The 26,168-nt window shown below is 39.0% G+C and overlaps 1 protein-coding gene across 4 annotated transcripts in view; it reads left to right on the plus strand.

Moving 5' to 3' along the window:
• LOC108233901 (roundabout homolog 1-like) overlaps window positions 1–20,027 on the plus strand; it is a 102,920-nt gene extending 82,893 nt beyond the window's left edge. For 3 of the 4 annotated variants that reach the window (XM_017412667.2, XM_037979021.1, XM_017412669.2), the window contains 26 exons: window positions 357–477; window positions 2,067–2,205; window positions 2,295–2,422; window positions 4,790–4,798; window positions 5,088–5,212; window positions 5,315–5,486; window positions 9,421–9,626; window positions 9,713–9,794; window positions 9,894–10,062; window positions 10,164–10,330; window positions 10,432–10,553; window positions 11,301–11,535; window positions 11,627–11,748; window positions 11,865–12,036; window positions 12,269–12,466; window positions 13,155–13,181; window positions 13,819–13,858; window positions 14,051–14,205; window positions 14,346–14,702; window positions 14,788–14,880; window positions 14,973–15,108; window positions 15,550–16,109; window positions 17,054–17,194; window positions 17,283–17,504; window positions 17,597–17,748; window positions 19,040–20,027. In XM_017412667.2, coding sequence (XP_017268156.1) covers window positions 357–477; window positions 2,067–2,205; window positions 2,295–2,422; window positions 4,790–4,798; window positions 5,088–5,212; window positions 5,315–5,486; window positions 9,421–9,626; window positions 9,713–9,794; window positions 9,894–10,062; window positions 10,164–10,330; window positions 10,432–10,553; window positions 11,301–11,535; window positions 11,627–11,748; window positions 11,865–12,036; window positions 12,269–12,466; window positions 13,155–13,181; window positions 13,819–13,858; window positions 14,051–14,205; window positions 14,346–14,702; window positions 14,788–14,880; window positions 14,973–15,108; window positions 15,550–16,109; window positions 17,054–17,194; window positions 17,283–17,504; window positions 17,597–17,748; window positions 19,040–19,054 — 4,065 coding nt within the window. In that variant the 3' untranslated portion in view covers window positions 19,055–20,027. The remainder of the gene's footprint in view (window positions 1–356; window positions 478–2,066; window positions 2,206–2,294; window positions 2,423–4,789; window positions 4,799–5,087; window positions 5,213–5,314; window positions 5,487–9,420; window positions 9,627–9,712; window positions 9,795–9,893; window positions 10,063–10,163; window positions 10,331–10,431; window positions 10,554–11,300; window positions 11,536–11,626; window positions 11,749–11,864; window positions 12,037–12,268; window positions 12,467–13,154; window positions 13,182–13,818; window positions 13,859–14,050; window positions 14,206–14,345; window positions 14,703–14,787; window positions 14,881–14,972; window positions 15,109–15,549; window positions 16,110–17,053; window positions 17,195–17,282; window positions 17,505–17,596; window positions 17,749–19,039) is intronic. The other variant, XM_017412668.2, reaches the window with a different exon arrangement.
• The last annotated feature ends 6,141 nt before the right edge of the window (window positions 20,028–26,168 follow it).

The raw sequence follows: 26,168 nt of genomic DNA on the forward strand, positions 1-26,168 counted from the left end.
TTTTATAATAGGTGACCTTCTGTGCAGCTTCAAAGACAGTGCAAATTTCAGATGTAGCCCTATATGCTGCCATGCCATTAAGTGCATCAAAAATATGGTAATTTTCAAAGGCAAGATAGCCAGAAGATTAGTTTATATGCAGATGCCATCATACCTGAGAGTAAATATCTCAAAGCAATGAGAAGTTGATCTGTGGCAGATTTTAGCATAACATTCAATTTGCAGTCAGATTAATACATGCATTATGAATATGCTGCAAACAATCAGTGGCTGACAAACAGTGCAAACATCAGGATGGTAAAATCCTCTGCAAATACAACTGTGCAAACATTCTTTTCCTGCTTTTTTTTTTCTAGATCCGGAGCGGCAAGCTTATGATCACCAACACCAGGAAGAGTGATGCTGGAAAATATATCTGCGTTGCTACAAACATGGTGGGAGAAAGGGAGAGCGAGATTGCCGAGCTCACAGTGCTAGGTAATATTTTGCAGCTTTGTAGTTGCATTGCATTGTGTTTAAATGCTTGACTTGTTCAATTTTTATATTTTTTTTCAGCTCATGTGCTTTTGTTTTGCCAGCCTGATGTATGAAATTGTTGCCACTGGGTTGTAACAATAACCTGTTAATTATGTTGATTATACAGTGCTACCATCTCAGTCTGGCAGCTTCTGAAGTGGTTTTCCTCAAAAACAAGTGCTGAATATCTACTGCTGCTGTATGCAGTGTTACAACCTTTCAGTATAAGAGCTCCCCATGGAGCTGAGCTTCTGACACTGCCTGCAATGCCTACTGCATAAATGCACCCTCCATTCTCAGTCCTGTTCACCACTTGTTTTACTAACACTTTCCATCATAATAGGCTCTTATCTGTACCACATAATTAAGTTGGAGTTGCAAATCTACACTGTAGTCATTGCTGTGCCTCAGAGTGTTTCATGTCTATGGGACTTAAACACAAATGCTGTTAAGCGAGTCCTGTAAAACACACAACTTAAATATACTGAAATTGACTGGTTATAATATTTTTTATAACCCGTGCTCATGTCTGATTTTTTGTATTTTTATTTTAAAATTCAGACATCCTATTAATCATTCAGACATCTGTTTTTGTTGTTGGAGTGAGATTTTCAAGGAACTATGTGGTACATAGTGCTTTGCAATATTAAGAAAAACATGTAACTGAACTATTATTGAATATTAAAAAGACAATAATAAGAATCTCTATGTGAATCTTTATGTCTGTAGAAATAGAGTTTACTAGATAGGCTAATAAATAGCTGGTTGAAGTCCTGGGTGTCTGAGTCTAATGCCATTAACAAATCATTTCAATTATATAAATAAAAAAGTCAAATCTCTGAAAAAATAAACAATTTTGATTTTATTTTGTGACTGGGTTTAGCCCAAGTTTATATTAATGGATGCACAGCTTAAATTTGCAGGGACCCTACAATTTGATTTGAAATCTGAGGGGTCAGTTCTTTGTGAATAGGTCTGTGACAGCAGTCCTTGTTCTTTGGCCTTTAAGAACATCCTGCAAGCCCTTCAGGAGTGATTGGGCTCATAATTTTTGTTCAGTATAAATCCCTCTGTACAAGGATGTGAATCAGAGGGCGCAGGATGTTTCTAAACTCTAAAGTTTCATCTCTCACATGGGGTAGTTTATTCACATTTGTTGTCTCCTACAATTTTTTTTTCACTTGCCATATAGTGGTAGTGGTGTTTTTTATGCAGAGCAAGCTCCTTCTGCATGAAGTAACAATTTCAGTTTTGTAAGCAGTTTTCCTCCTGGAAACATTCAGTGCTGTCATACACACAACAAATTTACATTTACAGAGCAAGCCTTGATCTTTAGATCAGCTCTACTTGTGCCATTTTAATGATGCTTTTACATGTTAATACTACATAATCAACTCAAAGTAGTGTTAACATCCCTCTATTTCTTAACTCAGACTAAAATCATCAGATTCTGGGTGCACATTTACACTTTGAGTTAACACTGATTGCATCACGAAGATCATGCTAATTATATTGCTGTCTTTGTCTCTTCCTGTTGTACTGCCTTCCAGAGCGGCCAACCTTTCTGAAGCGTCCTAGCAGTGTGGTGTTGTTGGCAGATGAGAGTGTGGAGTTTCACTGTGTGGTTCAAGGAGACCCTGTTCCCACTGTCCGCTGGAGGAAAGACGACTCTGACCTACCTAAGGGCAGGTAACTCACAGAGGCACTCTTACTATGGAAAAAAAGTGTCTCAGCATTTTGTTTGATCTCTTGAGCCTTTGTGTCTGTTCTGCCCACAGATTTGAAATCCTAGAGGACCACACTTTGATTGTTCGCCAAGTTGCCTCTTCAGATGAAGGCTCCTTTACATGTGTAGCGGAGAACATGGTTGGGAAGTCTGAAGCATCTGCCACGCTCACTGTGCACGGTCAGTACAACCCGACCTTCACACCTAATGATGGAACCACCTCCTTCTGTCCAGCTCATTTGTCTTTTTGTAGGAATGTAACCTAAACAGTTTTTCCTTACTATTATCACGTTTAATTCTGCCTGTTAGTCTTTTAGTATGAAAAATACTTTTCACAACTGTGCCTCAGTTGATGTTTTTCTTCATCCAGTACAGAGAAATAAAGTTATTCCTTCTGTTTTTCATTCTTTTCCCCACATCCTTTCTGAAGGTCACATAACATCCACAGCAATCAGCATATCTTAATAACAAGCAGTATGATATATTGCAGGAGTTTGTTTACAGTGCATTTCATAGCCTGGAATTGTGTAACAAGAACAAAAACGATGAATTCATTAGGTCCGACTTGTTCTGCCTCAGCAACTCCCCAAGATTTGTGACGGTAAAATAGGAAGTCAGACAGCTCAAAGTTGCACACACAGACCTGTTCAATTAAACACATAGCTGTGACGCGGTGGGAGAAATATACCGAGGCCAGTAGGACTTAATTAAAGATAAGGTAGCAGTGGTGGCTTGCTGGGAAGTGGCATGGTTCCAATTACATTGTCTTCCTTTTCTTCCACAAACCCAAGAAAAAGAGCTTCAAGGGGAACCACGGCTGTTTTTTTTTCTCTTCTTCTTCTTTTGTGGGGAATAGAAGATGAGCAGCCATATGCCAGTTGAGCAGAGACTTTTCTTTTTTTGAAAGGAACAGGGAGAAATCTCAATATGTGAATAACTCAAAATTAAATATAAAAAAAATGCTAGTTTAATTTGTTGCCACAGTCTGAATCACTTACAGACTTTTGTTCACTTGCAATATGAAGAAAAAGTAGTAGGTCTAAAATGTTAAAAATTGAAAAAATTGCGAAGGTTTGAGAAAAGTGTTTTCTGCTCATAGATGTTCCAAAACAGCTGGGCAGCTAGCCATTCCTCCTAATGTGCAGTACTTTATAGATATTGAAGTGCTCTCATGTCTCAGGGGGGCATTGTTTGTTCTGACGAACAATGCACTACTCAGTATTTGATTGTAAATAAAACTTTCATTTTAACATGTTTAATATTCATTGTCAGACCTTGTGTTAATTGTAGACACATAACTGTTTATCTGCTGTTATGTTTACAAATCTCACATGATTTTACAAAGACTGCAAGATAATAGAAAAACTTGTGATATGCAATATTATCGTTTAATAGTTAATTGATGATATCAGTTGCGATAAACCCACATTTTCTTCACTCCTGGCTTTCTCTTCTGTCACATTATCTAAACCAGGTGTAGGCATCAAGGCCAGTGAGAGTCCACTTGATTGACCAAATATGTTCTTTGCATGCAGAATATGAATGTATTACAATGTAACTGCCAATGATTTATTGTATTGATATTGCATTCACTAATATTGTGATGATGATAAAGCTTCGATGTACTGTCGAGCCCTATTTTCTCATTATGCATTTCTGGCTTTGTGACTTTCCCTACTATTGCATATTTCCCAGATTATACAAGTTGTTATGTCTTTTTTGTGTGAGTGTTTGAGAAACCCATTCTTCTTTCACATGCATAACTTCAAAATAATCATGTATTATCTGTTTAGAAACAATAGTATGAAAAAAAAAAAAATAAAAAACATTTTATGTTTGCTGCATATCGGCTGAATTTCTTGTGGAATTATGTGAATCACAAAGATTTGGGTTGAGAAACCCTTCCTTAAGAATTTCTCAAGGAAATTCAACTTCTTATTGCGAGGGGCATTTTATATTCCATCCTCATTTATAGCAGAGAAAGAAGATAACTGTTAATCAAGCAAGCCGCTAACTGGCCACTCCTGTGTGCATCCACATGCTCGCCAACTTTGACAACCAATTTGAAAAAAATGTTTGTTAGAACAGCAGAAAAAAAGAGATACAGAGCCAGAAATTTCAATCATGTAAATCTATGCAAAACGATAACAATGAAAAGCAAAACCCCCCGGGAGAGGCATATGGCTGCAAGAGCATAAGACAACAATAAACCAAAATTAGACATATGTGAAATGACTTCAAAAAGACCAAAACAACTGTTAGAATGAGTCATTAATATATCTGCAAATGCAGCACATCTACACACAAATGACTATCGGCGGTTCAAATGATGCAAGATAACTGGAAAGTGCCAGTGCAAATCTTTGGGAACAGAAGGTGTACATATTGTATTCAAGGGTCCAAATGTCTGTCCTTTCGTACAAGTCTTACTGTGCCCACTCATTTAAGCATGTCCCAGTACTGTCTAATTTATCCATGATGTTCTACATCCTGTTATACAACATGATTACTCATTACACTGCTCTTTTGTGTGCTCTTCTCTTGTAGTCAATACTGGTAAGTTGTCATCCATCCCTCATCTACCATCAGACAGCAACAGGAAATCATGAGCCTCTGTCATGTAATTCCATCCACCTCTACAGTATGTAATGCATGTTTTGTGTAGGTAAATGAAGACAGTTTGTTTTTTTCTTTTTTATTTCATTCAAGAAGGTAAAAGCTCGACCAATTTGGTGTAGAGGCACTTAATTCTTTGATCTCCTTATGCACACTGAGAAGCTCTAAAGCTGGGAATGATGAACATGTGTTAGGCTGCCAGTTAATTAGAGCCTCTCTTCCTCTGCAGTGCCCCCTGCGTTTGCCATTCACCCCAGGAACCAGGCAGTGTCAGTGGGCAGGACAGTCACCTTCCAGTGTGAAGCCACTGGTAACCCACAGCCTGCTATTTTCTGGCAGAGGGAGGGCAGTGAGGTGAGACAGACCCCCAGTCTTGTCATCACACTAAATCACTGCTCAGTAATAAATAAACATAATGAGTGGGTTTTTTAACTGTGATGTCTGTGTCGTCTCCAGAGTCTTCTGTTCTCTTACCAGCCACCTCAGCCCTTCAGTCGCCTATCAGTCTCTCAGATGGGCAGTTTGACCATCATGGATGTCCAGCGCTCTGATGCCGGCTTCTACATCTGCCAGGCTCTCAACATTGCCGGCAGTGTTATTACCAAAGCGCTGCTAGAGGTTACAAATGGTGAGTAATGGGAATGAGTAATAAAGGGGAGATTTTTGTCAAGCACATATCTGGCATGTTTTTTTTTTCTTTTAATTGAACAGACCAGCTAGAAGCTTTTCTTTTCGTTAAGCATGAATATTAGGCCTCAAATTTGCTTTAATAACAGACTGGAAAAAGCAGTCCTAATCATAGGTGTGGGACCGGCTATGATTTTAGTCAGGAAAAGGTTTTTCACATCTCATTATTCTGATGCTGGGTTCAAAACACTTTGTGTCCAAAGAGTGCCTATCAGTGTCTGTTTCCTATAAAAAACAAAATTCACTACCTTAGATGTTCAAAATTTAAACATAAAATGGTTAAACAGTATATAAAACCCACCTATTATACTGCACATTTACACAGCAATGTATTTGTTTTGTTTTAGTACAGATATGTGTGGATGAAGACTGAGGAACTCCAGAAAGTGCTTTGAGGGGACTCTAATCCAAACCCTACATGATGAAATATCTGTTAATGGCTTTAGAAAAGCAATTTAACTGTGCTCGGAGGCCCACACCAGTAATTGCACACCTGTGCGAACATGAATACATGTAACTTGGTGAAATGTACATGCATTACTTTAATGGAGATAATTGGCTTCAGGTTTAACAGATAGTAAATGCATCTACACGTGGAGTTATTAAGTGCAAGACTGGCAGTCATGGTCGTCCGCACACAGCAGGCATTCGCTCAGTGGATGTTTTTAAAGAGAGGGTTGATGGTTATGTCTTTTTGTCGGTTATTTTTTCCAATGGTCTGCATAGATCTGCTCTCCAACTCGTGCTTGTTTCTCTCTGCTCTCACCTCGCCAAAATTCTCCCCATCCCACCACATTCCTTTCATCCCCAATTGGAGTGATGCATTTGTATGATAATGGATGGTTCACATTACCTCTGGCAGTTTTCAAAGCATGTTTCCATCACTTTTTAGGGGGTATTTTTTTATTTATTTATCTGTCTAAAACCTTCACCCCCCACCCCCCCACAGGGTTTTAAAATGTGTGTGTGTTAGAGAGAGAGAGAAAAGGGGCTCTGTTATCTAAGTGGAACTGTTATTAGTTGGGCTTTGCTGTCATGATTGGATCCAGCTCCAGCAGTACTTTCTACCCAATGAATGATTAGTTGCCCTCCGCTGGAGGGGAAAAGTTGATTTCTTTTTCCTCCACAGCCTGCACATCCACCTAAGCCTATTGTTCTCCTGCTTTGCCAATTTTCTTCTCAATATCTTTCACATCTTATCTCTTTCTGCCTTTTTCACCACTTCATATTTATTTTCTCATTTTTCATCTTTAGTTTTATGTCTCTCTCTGTTTATAACTTTAACAGCCGCTTCCAATTCATAACGTCCCAATATGTCCTCACTGACAAAAAAACGCTACGGGAACAGAGTTGATGATCCGATTTGGACGCAATTTGGTTCACATGCAGACCAGCAATGGGTATGCAAATGATTCAGTTTGCAAAGATCTGGCATGTCAAGAACAGTCATCAGAGGGCATAAGTGGTGGCAATGGTGTTATCAGGTAGTTGCTGGAGCATCTGACAGTCAGTCAAAGCAATGAGTGAAGGTCACCAGATATAGAAGATGTCTCATAGATGCATTAGACAGCATTACCAGCAATTGATGGAGTTTAACAGTGGTCACATTGTTGTCACATTCCTGCTTTGCATGAAACTGAGTGGTTGTATTGCACAACTGTCTAGCATGTGCCGCATATAGGATGTCATAGTGGCCTGATGATGAATACACAAGGATAGCCACACACATTTAGTTGGTTCTGCTCTTCCAAGACAGACCAAAAGAAGACAGGATTTCTGTCTTGTGTGCCAAGCACTATAGAAACTCATAACATCTATGCCAAACACAAATATTGGACTCTTTATAAAACCCTGTGTATTTACTCTTGTGTCATCCTGCAACATGTCTTGATGGTTGGTTTATCATGCTCAGTCATGAATCTCTGTTCTGCAATATCATACATGACAAACATGTGTGCATAAGGAAGCAGAAATGGGATAGGACCCGTTTTGCAAATTATGTGAAGAGACACACTGGCATTCTATAGCATCATAGCGTAGTGAGCCACAGGGTGTTTTCATGTCATTTCTGGTAGTGATTTTTTCATCCTGTTATTGCCTGTCTTATAGCTCCTGAGACAGCACCTTGGTCCAGTTTTTCAACGATTCAACACCAGTCCACACGCAGCACTTACTTGTGTCTATAGACTGGCTGTTTCATGTTGAGGCCCTTTGTGTCCAGCCAGGTCCTTCCCCCAATTTTTCCCAAGTCAAGCGTGTACGATCAGCGTGAATGATGTTGATTTGTAGAATCTTAAGGGTCAGTTGCAACAACCATGGGCTGACATATTGCAGGAATAGAGACAAAAGTCGTATGAACCTATTCTCCATCAAATTGCTCCCTGTATCCAGGCCTGAGGGGGTACCAGACCCTGCTGAAATGGGACCAACAGTGTGTCTGTACTGCTAACTCTGTTATGCATTTGACCTCATTAAAATCATTGCAATACATGACATTTACACACAGGTAGTTTAATTTCATTTCCACCACTCTGTCTGAGTGCTTATCTTCTTTTGTCAATACATTATTTGTCTTTTAGCCCTTTTTACTTTACATTAAGAGTGAAATTAGAAATTAGGAAAAGAGAATGGATTACAAAGGCACGATAAGGCCCAGTTTGTGCTGCACCTTTTTCTGGACGCACTCACTTTTGCTTTTTTACTACCATTTTGACAAGTCAGATAAGTTCAATTAAGCTTTAAAATTTATGGAAATTTGCCACTACACAAACGTTATAAATGCCATTTCCTAAACTTAAGTTGAAACAGTATCGACCATGTTTACTCATTTGCAATTATGTCAAAAACAGCTTGGCCTGGAATCAAGAATATATTGACTTTATTTTATTATAGACAATATAAAGCCAATATATTTAATGATGCATCTTGTGTAATTTAATAAAATGCATCCATTTTTTTTCAGTTCAGGGCAGCAACACATAAAAAAGTTAACAATGATAAAGTTTTACCACTTTACAATGATTTCACTCCTGGCCACATTTACAACACTTTAAATGACTGTTTTGTTGTTGTGAATGCTAAACAATGGAAGGTTTCAGGAATGTTTTTAATTTTTTAAGTCTTTGTTAAAATGTTTCAGGTTACTCTTGTTTTCTTGTTCTTTACGCAATAAAATTAATTCCGATTCATAGAATGTTTGATATACTTTTACACTCTGGAAGAGAAATATTTATATTTATTTATTCTTGCATTTTTCTTTGAGGAACATTGCTTTTATTCAGTCCAATGATTTTTTTTCCCCTCCACCAATTTGTTGACCACTTCGAACTTCTTCACTCAAGGACTCAGTCTTCTGCTTTTGAGGCAAATCATAATTACAATCACCTACTGACATCACCTATTGAAACTTTTTCCATTACTAGTTCTAAATAGGCTCTCTTAGAACATGCTTTGAAAGGTATTGCCAGCCTCAAACTCAGAAGCTAATGTTTGTTTCTGAATGAAATGATGTTCAGAAGACAAAACAGGAAATATTGGAGGTTCACCTTAGTTAGGAACTTATACACAGTGTTTTTTTGTTTAAAAAATGTTTAATAACTCATCACAAATGTATGGGATGATTTTAAGACTATAATTTGTTAAAAAAAACATGCATGTTGTTTGTTTCCAACTTCTCAGTTAGGTAAAAAAAATACTTACAATCTGCTTACTTATAATGATCGTTGAACCTCACAGTTTTACTTACGTTGTAGTTTTTCAGTGTCAGCCATGGCAGCTGACAAGAATTTCATTGACTTGTGTACAAAATCTGGTGAGGCTACAGGAAAACTTGGAAATTGTCATTTATTCTCCTTCATGCATTTGCTTTCCATTAGCTGGGACAGACCACCCCCCTCCTGTCATTAGACAAGGCCCAATCAATCAGACTGTTCCTGTAGACAGCACAGTGGTACTGGGTTGCCAAACTGCCGGCACTCCACCTCCCACAGTCCATTGGAAGAAGGATAGTACTCCTGTGTCTCCTGTGGACTCTCGGATTTCCCTGACAGAAACTGGATCACTGAAGATCCACTACGCTAAGGTAAGGAGTGAAGTAAAACAGCAGTTGGTAAGAACAGGAGCAGAGTTGAACCTACAAATGTGCATCCCTGGATCCTTTCTCCTCAGCTTGGAGATTCAGGATTCTACACATGTATCGCCTCCAGTCCGAGTGGAGAAGCTGCCTGGACAGCATATTTGCAAGTTGAAGGTGGGTTACTCATATGGAATCACAGCAAGAAAAGTTAATACAAGCAGGAGAGTCCAGAATTGTGTATTTATAATAGATTTGTTGGTCTCTTGTTGGCAGAATTTGGGATTGTTGTACAGCCAAGTAATCCCAAAGATACTAATATGATTCCCGGTGCTCCATCTAAACCGGAAGTCTCCAATGTCAGCCGCACATCAGTCACTCTGTCATGGAAATCCAGCCCTGATCCCAGTGCACCACCAGTATCTTACCTAATTGAGGCATTCAGGTTCAATACATCAATGCTCAAGTAGAATTCTGCATTATTTTAATGTTAGGCCTGAGTAATATGTATGTAATATGTTCTCTTTCCCTCATTTCTCTCTGCAGTTATACATTAGGCAACAGATGGGTGACTTTAGCAGAGCACGTGAAGACAGAGACCTTTGTCCTGGCAAACCTGAAACCTGGAGTTGTCTACCTCTTCATGGTCAGAGCAATGAATGCTTATGGCCTCAGCGATCCCAGTCCGATTTCTGATTCTGTGAGAACACATGGTGAGTGTGGGGCCTCCACCCTTCAATCTGTTTCACTTTATGTCTGAACAGCAGAAAAGTTGCATGCTGTTTGACTTCCTCCGTTCCTCTGATATACACAGACAGCAGTTCCACCATGCAGGGGGTGGACCACCGTCACATCCAGAGAGAGCTGGGAGATGTTGTGATCCACCTGTATACACCAACTGTGTTGTCATCTTCTGCTGTTAGAGTGAAGTGGATGGTAAGGGGATCAGTCCATGTAGACAGCCTTCACATTTTCACTGGTGCATGCACTCATGGTTGTCAAAGTTAGGACAAAAATGGTGACAGGTCCCATGTTACAGTACATTTAAACAGATCTTTTACTTAAGTAAAATATATGTTTACTTGAGAATCTGTAAGACAAACAAAAAAAAGGCCCTCGAAAAGCAGACTTAAATTCAGAACTGCAGGTTTCAGCAGAGTTAAAGCGATCGAAACAGTGTCCTGGTTAAGTTCTCTGTTTTAATTGTATAGTGTAGTTTTCTCTCTGTAAGTTATCAAAGAGTAAGTCTACAGCACCATTAAATTAATTTTGTGGTGTGACGTAATGCATTTTGATCAAAACCCATAAACAGACCAGCAGCATTTTTCTGCGTTGGTGTCTCTGCTCAAATATATTGAGACACTCTTTGCCAAAATAATGTGGTTTAAATAAAAAAGTGCTTAGTCTTCTTCTGGTTTATTTTTAAATCAAAGTCAAACCCTGCTGAGTGGAAACTATTAAAGACCTCAAACTGTGGTTGACCCAGAAAACTCACTTTTCATAAGTTAACTGGAAAAGTGAGGTAACTAAGTTTTAAACAATCCTTCCTACAGGATGTTTGTCACTCAGTAAAAGTCTCCTACCACGTGAACACCGGTTTTTTTTTGAAATCACACAGATTGTCAAAAACCTATGTAATCACTGACGGGCAATATTGCATGTTTTGTTGCTGGGTTTTCATAGGTTGAGCAGCAGTCACCTTATATCCAAGGTTATAAGGTGCTTTACAGGGTGTCTGCTGAGCACGGCCAGCCTGAGGTACAGTGGAGTGTCCTGGAGGTACGTGCTCTGCCGGAGGACGGGGTGGTGATCAGTCAGCTAAAGAAGGGAGCGATTTACGAGTTCAAAGTGCGGCCTTTCTTTGATGAGTTCCAGGGAGCTGATAGTGAGGTGAAGGTGGTCAGGACATTAGAAGAAGGTGACATGTTTTTTTACAGTAACAACATCAGCAATATCAGGGGAGACTCTCTTCATATGTCGATGCTTAACTGTCTGCATCACTGTCTTAGCCCCTAGAAGAGCCCCCCAGGGTGTCACTGTCACAAAGAGTGATGCCAATGGGACAGCTATCATTGTTTCCTGGAAACCACCCTCAGAGGTGGACGAGGATGGAGTCATTCAGGAATACAAGGTAAAAAAAAATAAAAAAAAAAAGCCCACAGCTCAAATTTAAGCTGTGGTTTTGATACACTGCGTTGTTGTTTGTGTCCTTCAAGCAAACACTGTCATCTCACTGTGTTCTGACAGATCTGGTGTCTGGGTAACGAGAGCCGCTATCATGTGAACCAGTCAGTGGATGGTTCCACCTTCTCTGTGCTCATTCCCAGTCTGGCTCCTGGAATTCGCTACAGCGTTGAAGTGGCAGCCAGCAATGGTGCCGGACCTGGAGTCAAGAGTGATGTTGCTTTCTTCCAACTAGGTATTAGTTTAAACCCACGTTTAGTCTATCAGCTTCCTTCAACATTTATAAGGTCTCAGAATCATCTTTGTTTATGCAGGCACTAACCATGTGAGCTTTTTAGATATTTATCTGTTTTTGTAGACAATGCTTTTGTTACTTAGCTGTCCCTTCAACATTTCTGCACCCAATGAAATCTTCATTTTTTTGCATTTAGTGTATAAAATTGTGCTTCTCTGCTTTCATTGATCAGACTCCACAGGCCAGATGATGGACATCAGTGACAAAAGAGACACTTTGGCACAGATCTCAGATGTGGTGAAGCAGCCGGCGTTTATTGCTGGCATTGGCGCCACCTGCTGGTTGATTCTCATGATTTTTAGTGTGTGGCTCTACCGTCACCGTAAGAAGAGGAGTGGTCTCAGCAGCACTTACACTGGCATCCGCAAGGGTGTGTTCCTGCGTTCTTTCCCCATTTAAGACTGTCTGATGCAAACATCTGTGTTATTAACTATATAGACTGAGTGCATCTCTTTTTTCAAATGGCATTACCCTTTGAAGATGGATTTGTTTGATTATAGAAGAAATCAAACAATGACATGCTGCCACCACACTAAAGCAGTCATCATTTCAGTGATATTAAAGGCTATTTTCAGAGGCTGATAAGCAGATCACATCAAAGGGTAAAAGAATTCTCAGGTCCAATCATCCTTTGACACAAAGTCTTCAGTAGCAAATTTGCATTTGAGGCTATGTTGACATTCAAAGACTGACCTTTAATCACCTATTTGTAATGTGTCATTTCCTCACTTGGAGGCGCAGAACTGTCAACCTGCCACGTCCATATCCACCGCAATATTTCTGCTGTTTTCCTCCTGTCTGTCAGGTTCCCTGTTGCCCTCATTAACCTTCAGCCGGACATGCAAATCAAAGACAGAGGCGGCAGTAATTTTTAAACACGTCTCCACAACAAAGTTAGATATTTTAAAGAGATGTTCATAACTCTGCAGAGGTTGCATGAAAACACAATATAAATTCAGTAAACCCTGACAATTTTATTTGCCTCCACAATGCAATTCAAAGTGTTAACCAAAAAGTATAGTTGAAACTGATTTTACTCCTTTGTTCTTTCTCTACAGTCCCATCTTTCACCTTTACACCCACAGGTACGTACTGTATTTTATGTGCAGAGAAAACCATCTTGTTTCACACAAAGGTATAATTAGAAAATATTTTGGGTGTATTTTCAGTTTTGAAGGGAGCATTAGAGCTGTTGTCTGCTGTTTACTTTGAAAAATCTTTATAAAATCAGGAAAATACAAAAGTGGAACTTATGCAGTGCTAAACAATAAAATATAGAAATTACATTTTAGATCCATTCTAGCATCTTTATACAGAAAACAGCAAGCAAACACAATCCTTTTTTTAAGTTATTTGTGAACAATTGCATAAACATAAACAGATCTCTAGGTGTATATTATGCTAAACCCACAAGCTTAGCTATTTAAATTGATTTTATTTCATAAGAATATGAAAAAAATGTACTGCAATATATGATTGCTAGTTAATGACATCTTTTCTCAAACACATTTTTTTTATATCTGTACCAGAGGTATAGTAAGATCATTAAATGCAATAGCAGTTATTTGTGTTCATTCAAATTAAAGCAGACAGACTTTATGCTATGTTATTAAAATATGCAGACTTTTGACTTGAGATTAATGCTCATACTCCTTACTCTTTATGCACTCTCTCTTTTTGTCAGCTCATCAAAGTTGACTCTTTTTTTCTCTATCCTTTTAGTTGCATATCAAAGAGGAGACTCTGTGTGCGGTGCTAGCAGGTGACTGATATTTTTGTCCCTTTGTGTTAAATAAAGACTAACAGGAGAGGCTCAGTTGCATCGTGAAAACACTAGGGGGAGGTGTCTCCCTGCTCTTTAAAATTCTCTGTTCACCCACTGCATGTTCACTCATTAGTGATGTATGAAGACGGCAGGTTTTGACTGACAGCTCTGTGGTCCTCCTCGTTGCAGAGCTGTCCCTCTCAGCATGGGCGAACCACTGAACCAGCTGTGGCTGCCAGAAAATTGGCCCAATGCATGTGCCAATCATAAGGACTGTAGCATCAACTGCTGCAATAATGGCAATGGCACCAGTGATAGTAACATGACAACATACAGCCGACCAGGTTAGTGCAAGATCATCTCATAGCTCAGTCAGAAGCTCCTGAGGAGGCCAGTGAAAACAAACACCTTGTCAAAATGCTAAAGATAAATAGCTTTCTGTGTTCTTGCTTTGTTCATGTGCTGCTTTGTTTCCTCTACTCAGCTGACTGCATAGCCAACTATGGAAACCATCCAGAAAACAAACAAGGAGGACAGCTTGCTTCTGAAACAGCCATATACAGTGATGTGAACCTCTCCAACAAGCTTAGTGAGATTAAAGCCTTCAACAACTCCAACTTTTGCTATGCAAGTCCAGGAGGAGATCCGGCAGCCACATATGAGCCCATTCCATATGCCACAACACAGCTCATTCAGGCCAGCATCAAAAACAAGGCAGTCACCGGTGGCACCTCAGCAGAGCCTCTTGATATACCCTGCTGGAAACAGCCGCCAAATCTGCCTCCAATACCCAAAGAGTTGGCCGCACAGATGCAGCACAACACAGCTGAGCTAAGCAAAGGTATGTACCAAATCTGATGTGCTGTATGAGGGTTTGCAGTTGAAAAAGAAAGATATTTCAAACTAGTATGCTGCTTTGTTTTCAGATCTGCATGGAAACATTGCGTACAGCCAGAGCCGTGACCATAGCACCGGAGGCTCACACCACAGCTCAGACAGAGGCAGCAACAGCACCTCAGGTGAGTCCATCATCTGCTCCTTCCCAGTGCTCAATGTTAATGAGCAAACGGTTCGTCTGTGCTTACCTTGATGTTTGCTTTTCATTTCTCAGGGAGTCAAAATCAAAAGAAAGGAATGCAGGCTCAGAAGATGCCAAAACATAATGCAGTAACCTGGGGGGAAGCCATGTCTGCTCCTCATGCTAATGCCTTGGACTGTGATGACTATAGTCTGCCCATGGAAGGGAGGTAAAGCAAAAAGAGGAAAAAGATGTTGCTGACACTGTTAGATATGTGAAGGAATATGAACCCACTGCCGCATAATGCGCACAACTGATTTTTGCTTTATTGTTTTATTTTTGCTTTACTTTTGCTTGAATATGTCATGTTTAACCACATCTACAACACAATTTGATGCTCCACACTCAGGTTAATTGAAAAAAAAGCTATAATATGATGAAATTATTTAATGTTTGTATGTCTAATTGTGTTTGTGCTTTTTTTGTGTGATTTCATCAAAACCAGATCTTACTGTCACTATCAATACTTTTTGAAAACATATTATTGCCATTGTCTGAAAGTTAGGCATCTATAACTGGAGATTTTAAAAATTTTTAAGAAATATGTTTTGACCATTAGCAGGCTTCATTTCTTTTTGTCATCACTCTACTTTACTTTTGTTCTTCACAGCTTTGATCCAGAGGACATAATAAGAAGCTGTCCCACCCCTCCAGTTCGGGGAGCAGCCTCATCTCCTACCAAAGTGTCCTGCAGTCACCTGGCTGCCACATCTCCACAAGGATACCTGAACAATGGGCTACATGATGGAGCCGAACACCTCAACCACACTTACAGCTCAATCCCCCTCTGCTTGGACGCAGATGGACGAGAGGACAACGAGGAAGAGATGGAGGAGGAAACAGACGCAGAGCCGGCTGAAAACCTCTACAGCCAATCCCCCCACCACCAGAAGCACAAGTACCAGCTGCACCACCTCTCTCCACACAAGCAGCTCCTTCGAGAGCTGGAGCAGACCCCGGCCTCCAGCACCGGGGACCTGGACAGATCAGTCACAGGGTCTATGGTTAACAGCTGGGGCTCGGCATCGGAGGACAACATCTCATCGGGCAGATCCAGCATTGTCAGCACCTCAGAGGGTTCTTTCTTCACAGATGGGGATTTTAGTCAGGCAGTAGCCTCTTCACGGGATGTTGTGGGGCTGCGCATGTGCAAATACCCAGAGGAGTCAGGTCAGACTGATTTTTCCTTATAATCACTTTGCTTATATACGTTTACCTTTTGCATGTAAATACCATAAAATTATTTAAAAACGAACAAAACATCTTGAAACTTTTGTTTGTACTGTTTTAAGACTCTTTTTCACTTTTCAAAGATTTGTTAAAAAAAAAGAAAAAAAAACTTTTAACCAAATATTGAAACAACAAAAAAATTACACCATAAGATTTAGGTTCTAGCACTGACATTTACACGTACACTAATACATTCCAATTGACTAACAATATATGGCAACATGAGCGGATAATCACAAAATTTCTATATTAGTTAAGTGAAATTGCTCTTGAAACGATAGTTCAGATCTTTTAAAATGGGGATCAGTGGAAAGGTCATGAAGAATGAATATATTTCCTGTTGAAGATAGCATTTTGAATGACATTAATTTGGAGGAAAAAGAGTTTAATCCTGACTGGATAGTTGAGCTAACAGTCTAAGCAAAACTAAGACCAAAGTAAACAACCCAATGTCAAAATTTCTTTGTAGTTCATGTGAATACTATTTTATAAATGTTTACACCACTATTAAATTTGATTTACATGGTTATTTACATTTACTTGTTGTATAGTTGTTCAAAGATGGCTGCATTCCATTTAGGTTTTGGCCTTACTCAGAGTAGCCGTGAGCTTGCCAGCCTGATCAGAACTATTTTCTAATTGCAGTCCACAGCAGGTGAGATCTTAATTCTTCATAATCTTTCCACAGAACTCCACTTCAAAAATCTGAATTATCTCTTTAAAGTTTATTGGCACTCAGAAAACCTTTTTCTTGCATTCATAGTTGGAAATATTTATTTGCAAACTGTTCCTCACTGTCTAATGAGCTGTAATTTCTCGTCACATGCTGTATGTAAGTTAAATGTTTGTGTTAATGAGAAATGTGTTTTACGTGATGACTTCAGGCCGGCGACAGCAGCGAGCAAGCAGCCCCATGTCAACGGACAGCAACATGAGTCCTGCTATAACACATAAAAGGCCCAGGAGGCATAAACCAAACCAGCCTGGTCAACAGAGTTGCCAATCCAAAGATCTGTTTAGTGATGGTATAGACAGAAAGATTGATGAGATTTGCTGCTACATATTTTTTAATAGCTCTAACTTTAAATAAATTTTGCTCTGCTTTGTTCCCAGACACGTGTATGCCTCTAAATTTCACCAGTCAGATATCCCACTGTGACTACAAAGTGAGAGGGGCCACTCTGCCTCGGATGGGCTCCGGGCAGGCCCGGGGCAGACGAGGTAGCGCTGGGACTCACAAGGTCAAAGAAGGTGCATCTGAGCAAAGAGAGAATCAAGAGATGCACAAAATTCCACAAGGGGGGAAAGGAAACAGCAAAAGCCGACAGCACTCAGGTACTGATGATTATTTTGCTCACTTTGACACTTTTTAAATGTTATTTAATGTTCAGCCAGCATATTGGTTGTGTTTGATCTCTCTCCTACAGAATTCAGGGACATACTTCTGTACAGTCGTCCCTCTTTTCCATCAGGCCATGCTCAGAGGGAGCAAGGCTCTAATTCATCTGGCTTTCAATCGTGTGGCAGCTCCAGGACCAAACAGGGAGAGCAGGTTCCCCCTACAGGACAGGTGGATGAGGTAAACAAACATCATGACTCAAACCTTAAAATACACTCACTGACAAAGAAAAAAAGCTTTGTGCGCAGGAGGAATGGTCTATTTTCGATATAATTTAGTATATATGCAGACCAGTGATGGGTATGTAAAGAATTCAATTTGCAAGCAGCTGACTGGTCTAGAACAGCCACCAGAGGGCAGAAATGCTTGCATTACGAGTGAAGCCCTACTGTTATCAGGCAGCTGCCGGAACAGCTGACAGTCAATCAAAACAATGACTGAAGACCAACAGATACAGAGGATGACTCATAGATGTATTAAACATTGTTACCAACACTCAGTAGAGTTGTATGGGGTCACGTTGTGGGTTTTCATGAGGCTGGGTGCTTGTATTGTACAGTTATGCAGCACAAGAGGTGTACAGATGTCACAGTGGCCCAATATCTGTGTCTGGCATCCAGACATAGAGATCGGACACTTTACTCTTTATCATCTAACACCTTGTCTTTATAACTGGCATCAGCCAGACTGCAGGTGCCATTAACACCAGAGCAGAAGTAGGCGTGTTTGGAGTGGTGTTGTAACTTGAAGGCATGGACTGATGTCAAATGGCATCGAATTATCTTTAGCAATGAATCTCAGTTCTGCAGTTCCATGGAAGACCATTATTTATATGGTAGCTGTGAGGGTAGAGGACCAATCCTGCCGATGTTGTGAAAGACACATTGGTGTTACTCCTGTCATCATGGTTTGAGGAGACATAGGGTATGATTTCAAGTCTCCTCTGGTAAGGATTTGGGGATTCCTGACAGCACAACACTGCATTTGGGACATCATGCGTCATATGTCTTACCCCTCTTGAGACAGCATGCTGGCTTAGTCTTCCAGCAAGACACTGCCTGTCCAAACACATCACATGTGTCTATAGACAGCCGTGGGCTGACTTGTTTCAGGAAAGGATACAACAACTATATGGTTCAGTTCATCTCAGTAACAGTGCCAAACAGGAATGCCACACCTTACTGACATGAGATTAGCAGTGTGCCTGAGCCACCAAATTCATTCTCCATTTAATTTGATATGGTAATCATTGCTTTACAATCATATAATCGTTTGACATGTGCAATTTCATTTCATTCCTACCAGTCTGCCTGGCTAATGTTTTTGTCAGTGAGTGTATTTTGTTTTATCAAGTGCTAGCATGCCTTTCTGCTGATTTTAAGTGTCTATTTAAGTGTCTATTTTTGTCAGCGTTGCAAATTAATAAGCATCAATTGCAAGCAAAGGAGCTGAGACTGTTTTATCTTCACAGTTCCTGAAAAGCTAAGAAGCATCAGAAGTACAAGAAGAATATCCTACAGCTGTTTCAAAGGACTTTTACAACATGGACAAAGATACTGCACAATGCACAATATTTTCTACTTTGAATTTTTCATTTGGTGTTGAAAAGAAAAGGAAAAAGTGCTCCCATAAGAAAGTTTGTGGACTTGTTTATAATGTTAGCTTTTGTTGTTGACCAGTTTTCAGGTCTCTGATCTGCTGGCTGCTCAAAAAAGTATAATGAATGCACATTTGATGGCTGACGTGAGTGTCTCCAAGTATTGCTTGATGCGGTTTGTATGATATTTGTCTGTCTGTTGTCTTGTAACTGATCTACAGTCATTACCAGCCATCTTGTAAATTGTTTACTGCCACAGAAGTGCTTCAAATTTTATATATCAGTGTTAATGTTTTCTAAGTGATGTACATCTTGTCTGTATTATTTGTTCTACTTGGGTTATAAAAAGCACAATCACTTAATTTTATTCTAAGTCAGTATTAAATGAATTTTAGTCTGGAGGAAATCAGTTGTTGGGGTCTTGTTAATCATTTTATCACTTTACATCAGGCTGAGAAAAAGATAATTCATTGTGATTGTGTATTCAGTTTTGAGCTGCTTTCATACAGATTTGACTATCTGTTGTGTGTACTGAGAGAATTGCATGCAGAATCAAATGAAGGAGGTTTTTCTTAACAACTTCACTGCTTTGCCTTTCATTAGGGATGATGAAATGTATGATCATGGACTGGTTCCATTTATTGTTTCTCCTTGCTGAGATTCTTTTATGTGCTCCTGTGTTCCCCTTGACTTTGGTCACAACGTATGGAGTAGAGCTGGACAATAAATTACCAAACTAAAGTCTTGGAATTTCTTACAGACATAATGTTGTTCACCTTGCAATCCAAATATGTCTTAATTTAAATTGAGAAAGTCTGCAAAAACCACTGTATTCTTCAATAAAGTTATTATTAAGCAAGTACAGTGTTCTCATTTTATCTATTATCTGCTGCTTGTTGTACATCTCTTTCCACAGCCACCTCTTCCAAAACTTCCGGGTGGATTCAAAGGGATTCCCAGGCCAGCCAAGAAACATAGTTTCTCCAGCATGTCCTCGGTCTTCCTCGGGGCCTTCTCCCAGATGGACACGTGCAGAACACCTCCCTAGGGAGGCATCCAGATGCCTGAACCACCTCAGCTGGCTCCTCATAATGTGGAGGAGCAGTGGCTCTACTCTGAGTCCCTCCTGGATAACCAAACTTCTCACCCCATCTTTAAGGGAGAACCCAGCTACCCTGCAAAGAAAACTAATTTTGACAGCTTGCATCCAAGATCTCATTCTTTAGGTCACTACCCAGAGTTTGTGCACACAATACTAAAATAGCTGCACCAATCTGTCTGTCGATGTCACACTCCATTCCTCCCTCACTCGTGAACAAAACCCCAAGATACGTAAGACGTGAATGAATAACAATGGAGAATTTTTGTTTTGTTTTGTTTTGTTTTTCCTATTAGAATTGATACATTTTCACAAATTTTACACATTTGCAATTTAATAATAGTAAAAAAAAAGATTTTCTTAAAATACATTTTTATCTAGAACAAATAAATAAATCAAGGCAGATGATAAGGAACAGTTTTATGATTTTTTTTTGATTAGATTAAAACAGTAGTTTCCCAAATGCTTGTGACTGTCATAAGGAGGGAAGACGGAGGCGAACCCAGAATGCAGACTCATTTTTCAAAAGGAAAACTAATTTATTAAAGTAAAACACTAACAAAACAAATGGCTGACGTGGCAGCAAAAACAAAACTAACAAATAACAAAACATCCAAAACAAAAGCAAAGCAAGGCGAGGCGTGGAACCAGGAACACAGCGAGCACGGCATGAACAAGAGGAATGACCCAGTGAAAAGTGACCGGTTTTTAAAGACTGAGGATGATGAGGTAAATGGGTACAGGTGAGTGATAATGATTACAGACAGGTGGAGATGGGCGTTCCCTTCGCCTCTCTATTAATGTGCTTGGACACTGAGCTCTGTGAACAGCCAGCCTCTTTAGCAATGACCTTTTGTGTCTTGCCCTCCTTGTGCAAGGTGTCGATGTTTGGACAACTGTCAAGTCAGCAGTCTTCCCCATGATTGTGTAGCCTATAGAACTAGACTGAAAGACCATTTAAAGGCCTTTGCAGGTGGTTTGAGTTAATTAGCTGATTAGAGTGTGGTACCAGGTGCCATCAATTTTGAACCTTTTCACAAGATTCTAATTTTCTGATATGATGAATTTGAGATTTTCATTTGTTGTCATTTGTAATCATCAAAATTAAACGAAATAAACATTTGAAATATATGAGTTTGTATGTAATGTATGAATATAATATACAAGTTTCACTTTTTAAATGGAATTACTGAAATCAATCTACTTTTTCATGATATTCTAATTTTATGACCAGCACCTGTAGGTGGTAAGAGTTGCCTTGCCTATAAAATTTTATTTTAGAGACTTATATGTTGCCACACCAAGCAGTATAGCTCTTGTATTTGTAAACGCATTGTTCTAAGACACCCTTCTTGAAAGGGCATGTAGGTTGTGGAAAAAAGTAGTGGGATTAACTTTTTGTGTGAAGGGTCACTAAATTAAAATCACAGACATCTTGGCTGCTCTAGGCTCAGGTAAATAAACTTCCAGAAACCAGCAACAGGTTTTTGAGTTGATTTTTGTTCAATATTTATTCTGATAAACATCCAACTTCAGCAGCTTTTTCTGAATGATTTTGGCTCATACCAGCAGCTACTTGCAACTTGATTATTTTCCTGACTCAAACTAGTGCCTGCTATTCATTAGTGACCAAAAAGAGCCCAGTCGGATGTTTTAGCCACACACCTTTTATAATTTTAACTCATTTTATTGATTGCATTTTCATTCTGTTAATTCTTTTTCAGCAACATATAAACAGAGTAATTTATTTACTGGAAAAAGAAAGATATCAGACAAACTAAGATAACTGGCAAAATCAATTTAAAAATAATTTTTTCAAATCTCAAATTTTTTTTTTATTGAAATGCAAACAGTTTACCTGTAAAACTGTAAAATTGTAAAGTTTTATTGTACAAAGACATTTCTGACTCACCTGAGTTTTATCTAAAGTCTTGTAGGTCCAGTAAAACTGACTCATTTTGAGACAGCTGAGAGGTTATGTCATGTTCAGTTAGTTTTTACTTGGTAAAATATTATGTTTAATGTACTCCACATATGAAAGTTCAGTATGCGAACATCTATATGCTCTGAAGATAAAACAAAATGAAAATCTCACTTTTTTGTGTGCTTCTCCACACACAGTGAGTAATGCATGACTCACACAGTGAGTAATACTTTTTTTTTTTTTTTCGAATATTTACAGTATTTTTTTCACATATTATAGGGCATGTTTTGATTTATTGACAACATTCACCCCAAACCAACTATGCACTGCAGTGCACTGAGTAGTACTGGTGCTGTGACATTTCAGACAGTTTTCCCAGAAGACCCAAACTCAGGAAAGATCACAACCCAAATGTGCTCTGTTCTGGCCTCGTCAAACAGAAAATCGAAACACTGCACACCATCTGCTGTTTCACACAAGCAATAGACTAAGTCACCATTTGTTTCCTTACTTAAATCCAGCAGTCAGTAGTGACTGTCTACTCACTCATTTCTTTTAAAAAAACATGCACACTTTTTCTTTGTCCTATCTGTATTCCTCCAAGATGATGAAAAACTACAGGATCCTGGTAGGAAAAAAATGAAGTGATACCTTAAGGTTTCACTGACCTCACATGAGGATCAGAAAACTATGCAAAGCCAGCATTGCTGTATTGCACCTCAGGCACCTTAATTTGCAACCTACAACAAAAATGCCTGCTGCATGCAATTTTTATGTTCCATCTGTGCTGGATAACCATATGATTATCCTCCAGAATACATGCTGCTTTAAGCCATTTTCAAGATCACTTGAGATCCTGCATCTATCTTTTTATTAAGTTGATAGGGTGCTTCAGGAGCTGAATGAGAAAGCTCCAGTTATGTGAAAGCCACGGCTTACAAACGTGAATCGGGTAATAACTCGTTTTTGGATTCTCAACAAGGAAACAAGACTCATCAGAAAAAAATTAAAAATTATATAGCTAAAATAAAATAAATAAAATTAGACTTTTCTTTCTGACATTTTGCAGAGTGGGGGCTTAAGGCTATTGACCATCAGAGACACAGAGATTCCAGATGAGTGACTGACCCTCAAATATTATCATAAGAATGAAAAGGACTCAAGTATCACAACAATTAAAAAAAATAAAATGTGGAAAATAATAAGGGGAAAGAAGAAATATCCATCAAAAGGGAAATATTAACAAATATTGCGAAATATTTATGTGCGAAAATGTGAAGACAATTGACAGTGTGAAACCGTTTTTATGGATGACTAAAATACACTCACTGGCCAATTGTACTAGGATGGATCCCTGTTCATTTTCAGACCTGCTTTAATTCTTTGTGGCATGGAGTCAGCAAGGTGTTGAAAACAGTCCTCAGAGAATTTGTTTCCATAGTGACATGATAACATTGCTGCAGATTTGCCAGCTGCACATCCATGAGGGGAAGCTCCACCACATCCCGAAGGTGCTCGATTGGACTGAGATCTAGTGACTGTGGAGGCTACTGGAGTTCAGTGAATCGAGACCCATCAGACCAAGCAATATTTTTCCAATTTCCTATTGTTCTTTTTTGCTGAGCTTGTCTGAATTGTAGCCACTGTTGGCACCCGGTGTGGTCTTCTGGTGCTGTAGCCCATCTGCTTCAAGGCTGGATGTGTTGTACATTTAGAGTTGGTATTCTGCAGACCTGTGTTAGTAAGTTTGAATAAGGTTAGAAGTTAGAGATTAGTGGTTATTTGAGTTACTTTTGCCTTTCTGTCATTTTGAACCAGTTTGCCTATTCTCCTCTGACTTTAACAAGGCTTTTTTGTCCACACAAATTCTGCGCACTGGATATATTTATCAAAGTCACTTAAATCCCCTCTCCTCCCCATTCTGATGTTTACATGCCAAAAGCCTCTGAGTTGCCGCCATGTGATTGGCTGATTAGCTATTTGTGTTGACAAGCAATTGAACAAGTGCACCTTATAAAGAGGCTGGTGAGTGTATATTGTAAGTATATTGATCCTTTTCCTTTTTTTGTGTTTTTTGTTTAATTATTTCACATAGATGTAATTGATAGTTATTATTTTCTCCCTTTCTCTATGCTTTGTTCTAATCTGAGCCAAGTGAGATTAAACCACAACCTACTGCTTTAAAGCCAGTCAGGTTAGGGTTAGGGTTTGACAATAAACAAACAAACTAACAAAAAACAACTAACCATGTGTTTTAAAGTGGTTAGTTCAAACTGTAAAACTTAGATTTTATAAACAATCTTAAAGTCATAGTGGAGTTCAGTAGAAAGGTTATGGAAAACTAATATTTTTTAAATTAAAACAATTTTTTTTTCATCAATTTGATCAGATTTGTTTTTTTAAATTGACATTGTTCAAAGAGCTATCTACAGCAGGTAAGATATTACTCATTCATCACTTTTCAGAAGATCCAAACTATTCCTTTTAAAAGCCAGGGCAACAAGACACACATCTACAAAAAGTAATAGGCACAATAAAACTTGACATAAACTGAAGATGATGATGATAAACAAAAGTCAGGTGTGGGATGATCAGTAACTTCATACATAATTTATGATAGGCAAAGGAACATTAAATACTTGGAAGAACAGCAAAACATGTAGGATAGTTTCTGTGAAAAGGGGGAAAAAATAATTCCAAATGCAATTTCTGACAGTTGTTACTTTCTTTGATACACTGCATTTAAGAGTGCTGGTGATTCACAGCAGGCGTGAGGTCATGCTTTCAATAAAATCTAAGGCCATTGTGCATGTTCTGTTTGTGCGAAACGACTGACCTCCTTTACAGCTGTACATCTGTCAATAGCTGTAATACAGTCACTTTTTCTTAACTGGTTTATCCTGTTTTTACTTTAAACTTGAGTGATTTGAGAGGAATTTCTAGTTCAGTGCTCTTATTATAACTCAATAATAACATAAAAAGTCACAAATCTATTCACAACAACAGCTCACTTCCTTTATTTCATCAAATTTAAAGCTGACTTAAAAACTTTGGACATTTGTAAAATAAATTTAACAAGTCATCCTGACGCATTTCAGTCATTTATGCAACAATACTCCTGGTGAATCATTGCAAAAATGTGGTTGCAACCAAATTGAAACTGATTTAGTTTTATGATCAGAGCTATTTTCTTCCCAGGGAAACTATTTCTCAGAAGCATGAATGGCGGTCCCCCATCCCCCTTCTGTCATTTTTATTTCTCCTTTCTTTTTCCTTTTTCAAGGACAACTGTCTATAGTGGGTTATTTAAGTGTTTGCCTTGGTTTCTAAGATGTTGTGTGTGCATCTGGGTGCACTTGTGAGTGTGTGCGTGGGAGCTGCCAAGTTTTATTTTCAATTTTGCCCGTGTTTATCCAGCAGATTCCCTGCAATCTGTTGACAAAGAGGCTGCCATGAAAGCGAGGGCAAAATGTGGCAAAATTGCACCGAGGCTGACAGAAAAATTGAAATTGATGGCTGTCAACTCTGAACAACTCTTCATAAGCAAACACATCAATGGGGGCCATAATGGGCAGGGTGTTGTGCTGAGGAGAAAAGTGTCTTCTCTGACTATGGTCCTCTTCATATCAATGACTGGCAAATTAAACATCTTTTTTTATGTTTTGCTCAGATTCCCAGCATTTTTGGAAACAAGCTGTATGACTTGCACGTTTTAAGATGGCCTCTTAAACAAGAACATGCAGCCATTCAGGCGATAGTATTTCCAACTTAATGAAGTTTACTCGGGGAGTGAAGAAAGCAGTGTTGCAGCAAAGAAGTCTTCAGGCGAAGAACACATTGATTAGCCTTGCAGAGTGAAACAATAAACAGGTGGTGTCAGAGATAGGCAGTGTTTCTCAGCTCTCAGAGGCATCCTTAGTGATAAAAAGCTGCCAAGGTTGAGGACTATAGAACGATGTTGAGTAAAAAGTTATGAGTGG

This window comes from Kryptolebias marmoratus, linkage group LG13 (genome assembly GCF_001649575.2).
Source record: "Kryptolebias marmoratus isolate JLee-2015 linkage group LG13, ASM164957v2, whole genome shotgun sequence".
NCBI classification, from domain to species: domain Eukaryota; kingdom Metazoa; phylum Chordata; class Actinopteri; order Cyprinodontiformes; family Rivulidae; genus Kryptolebias; species Kryptolebias marmoratus.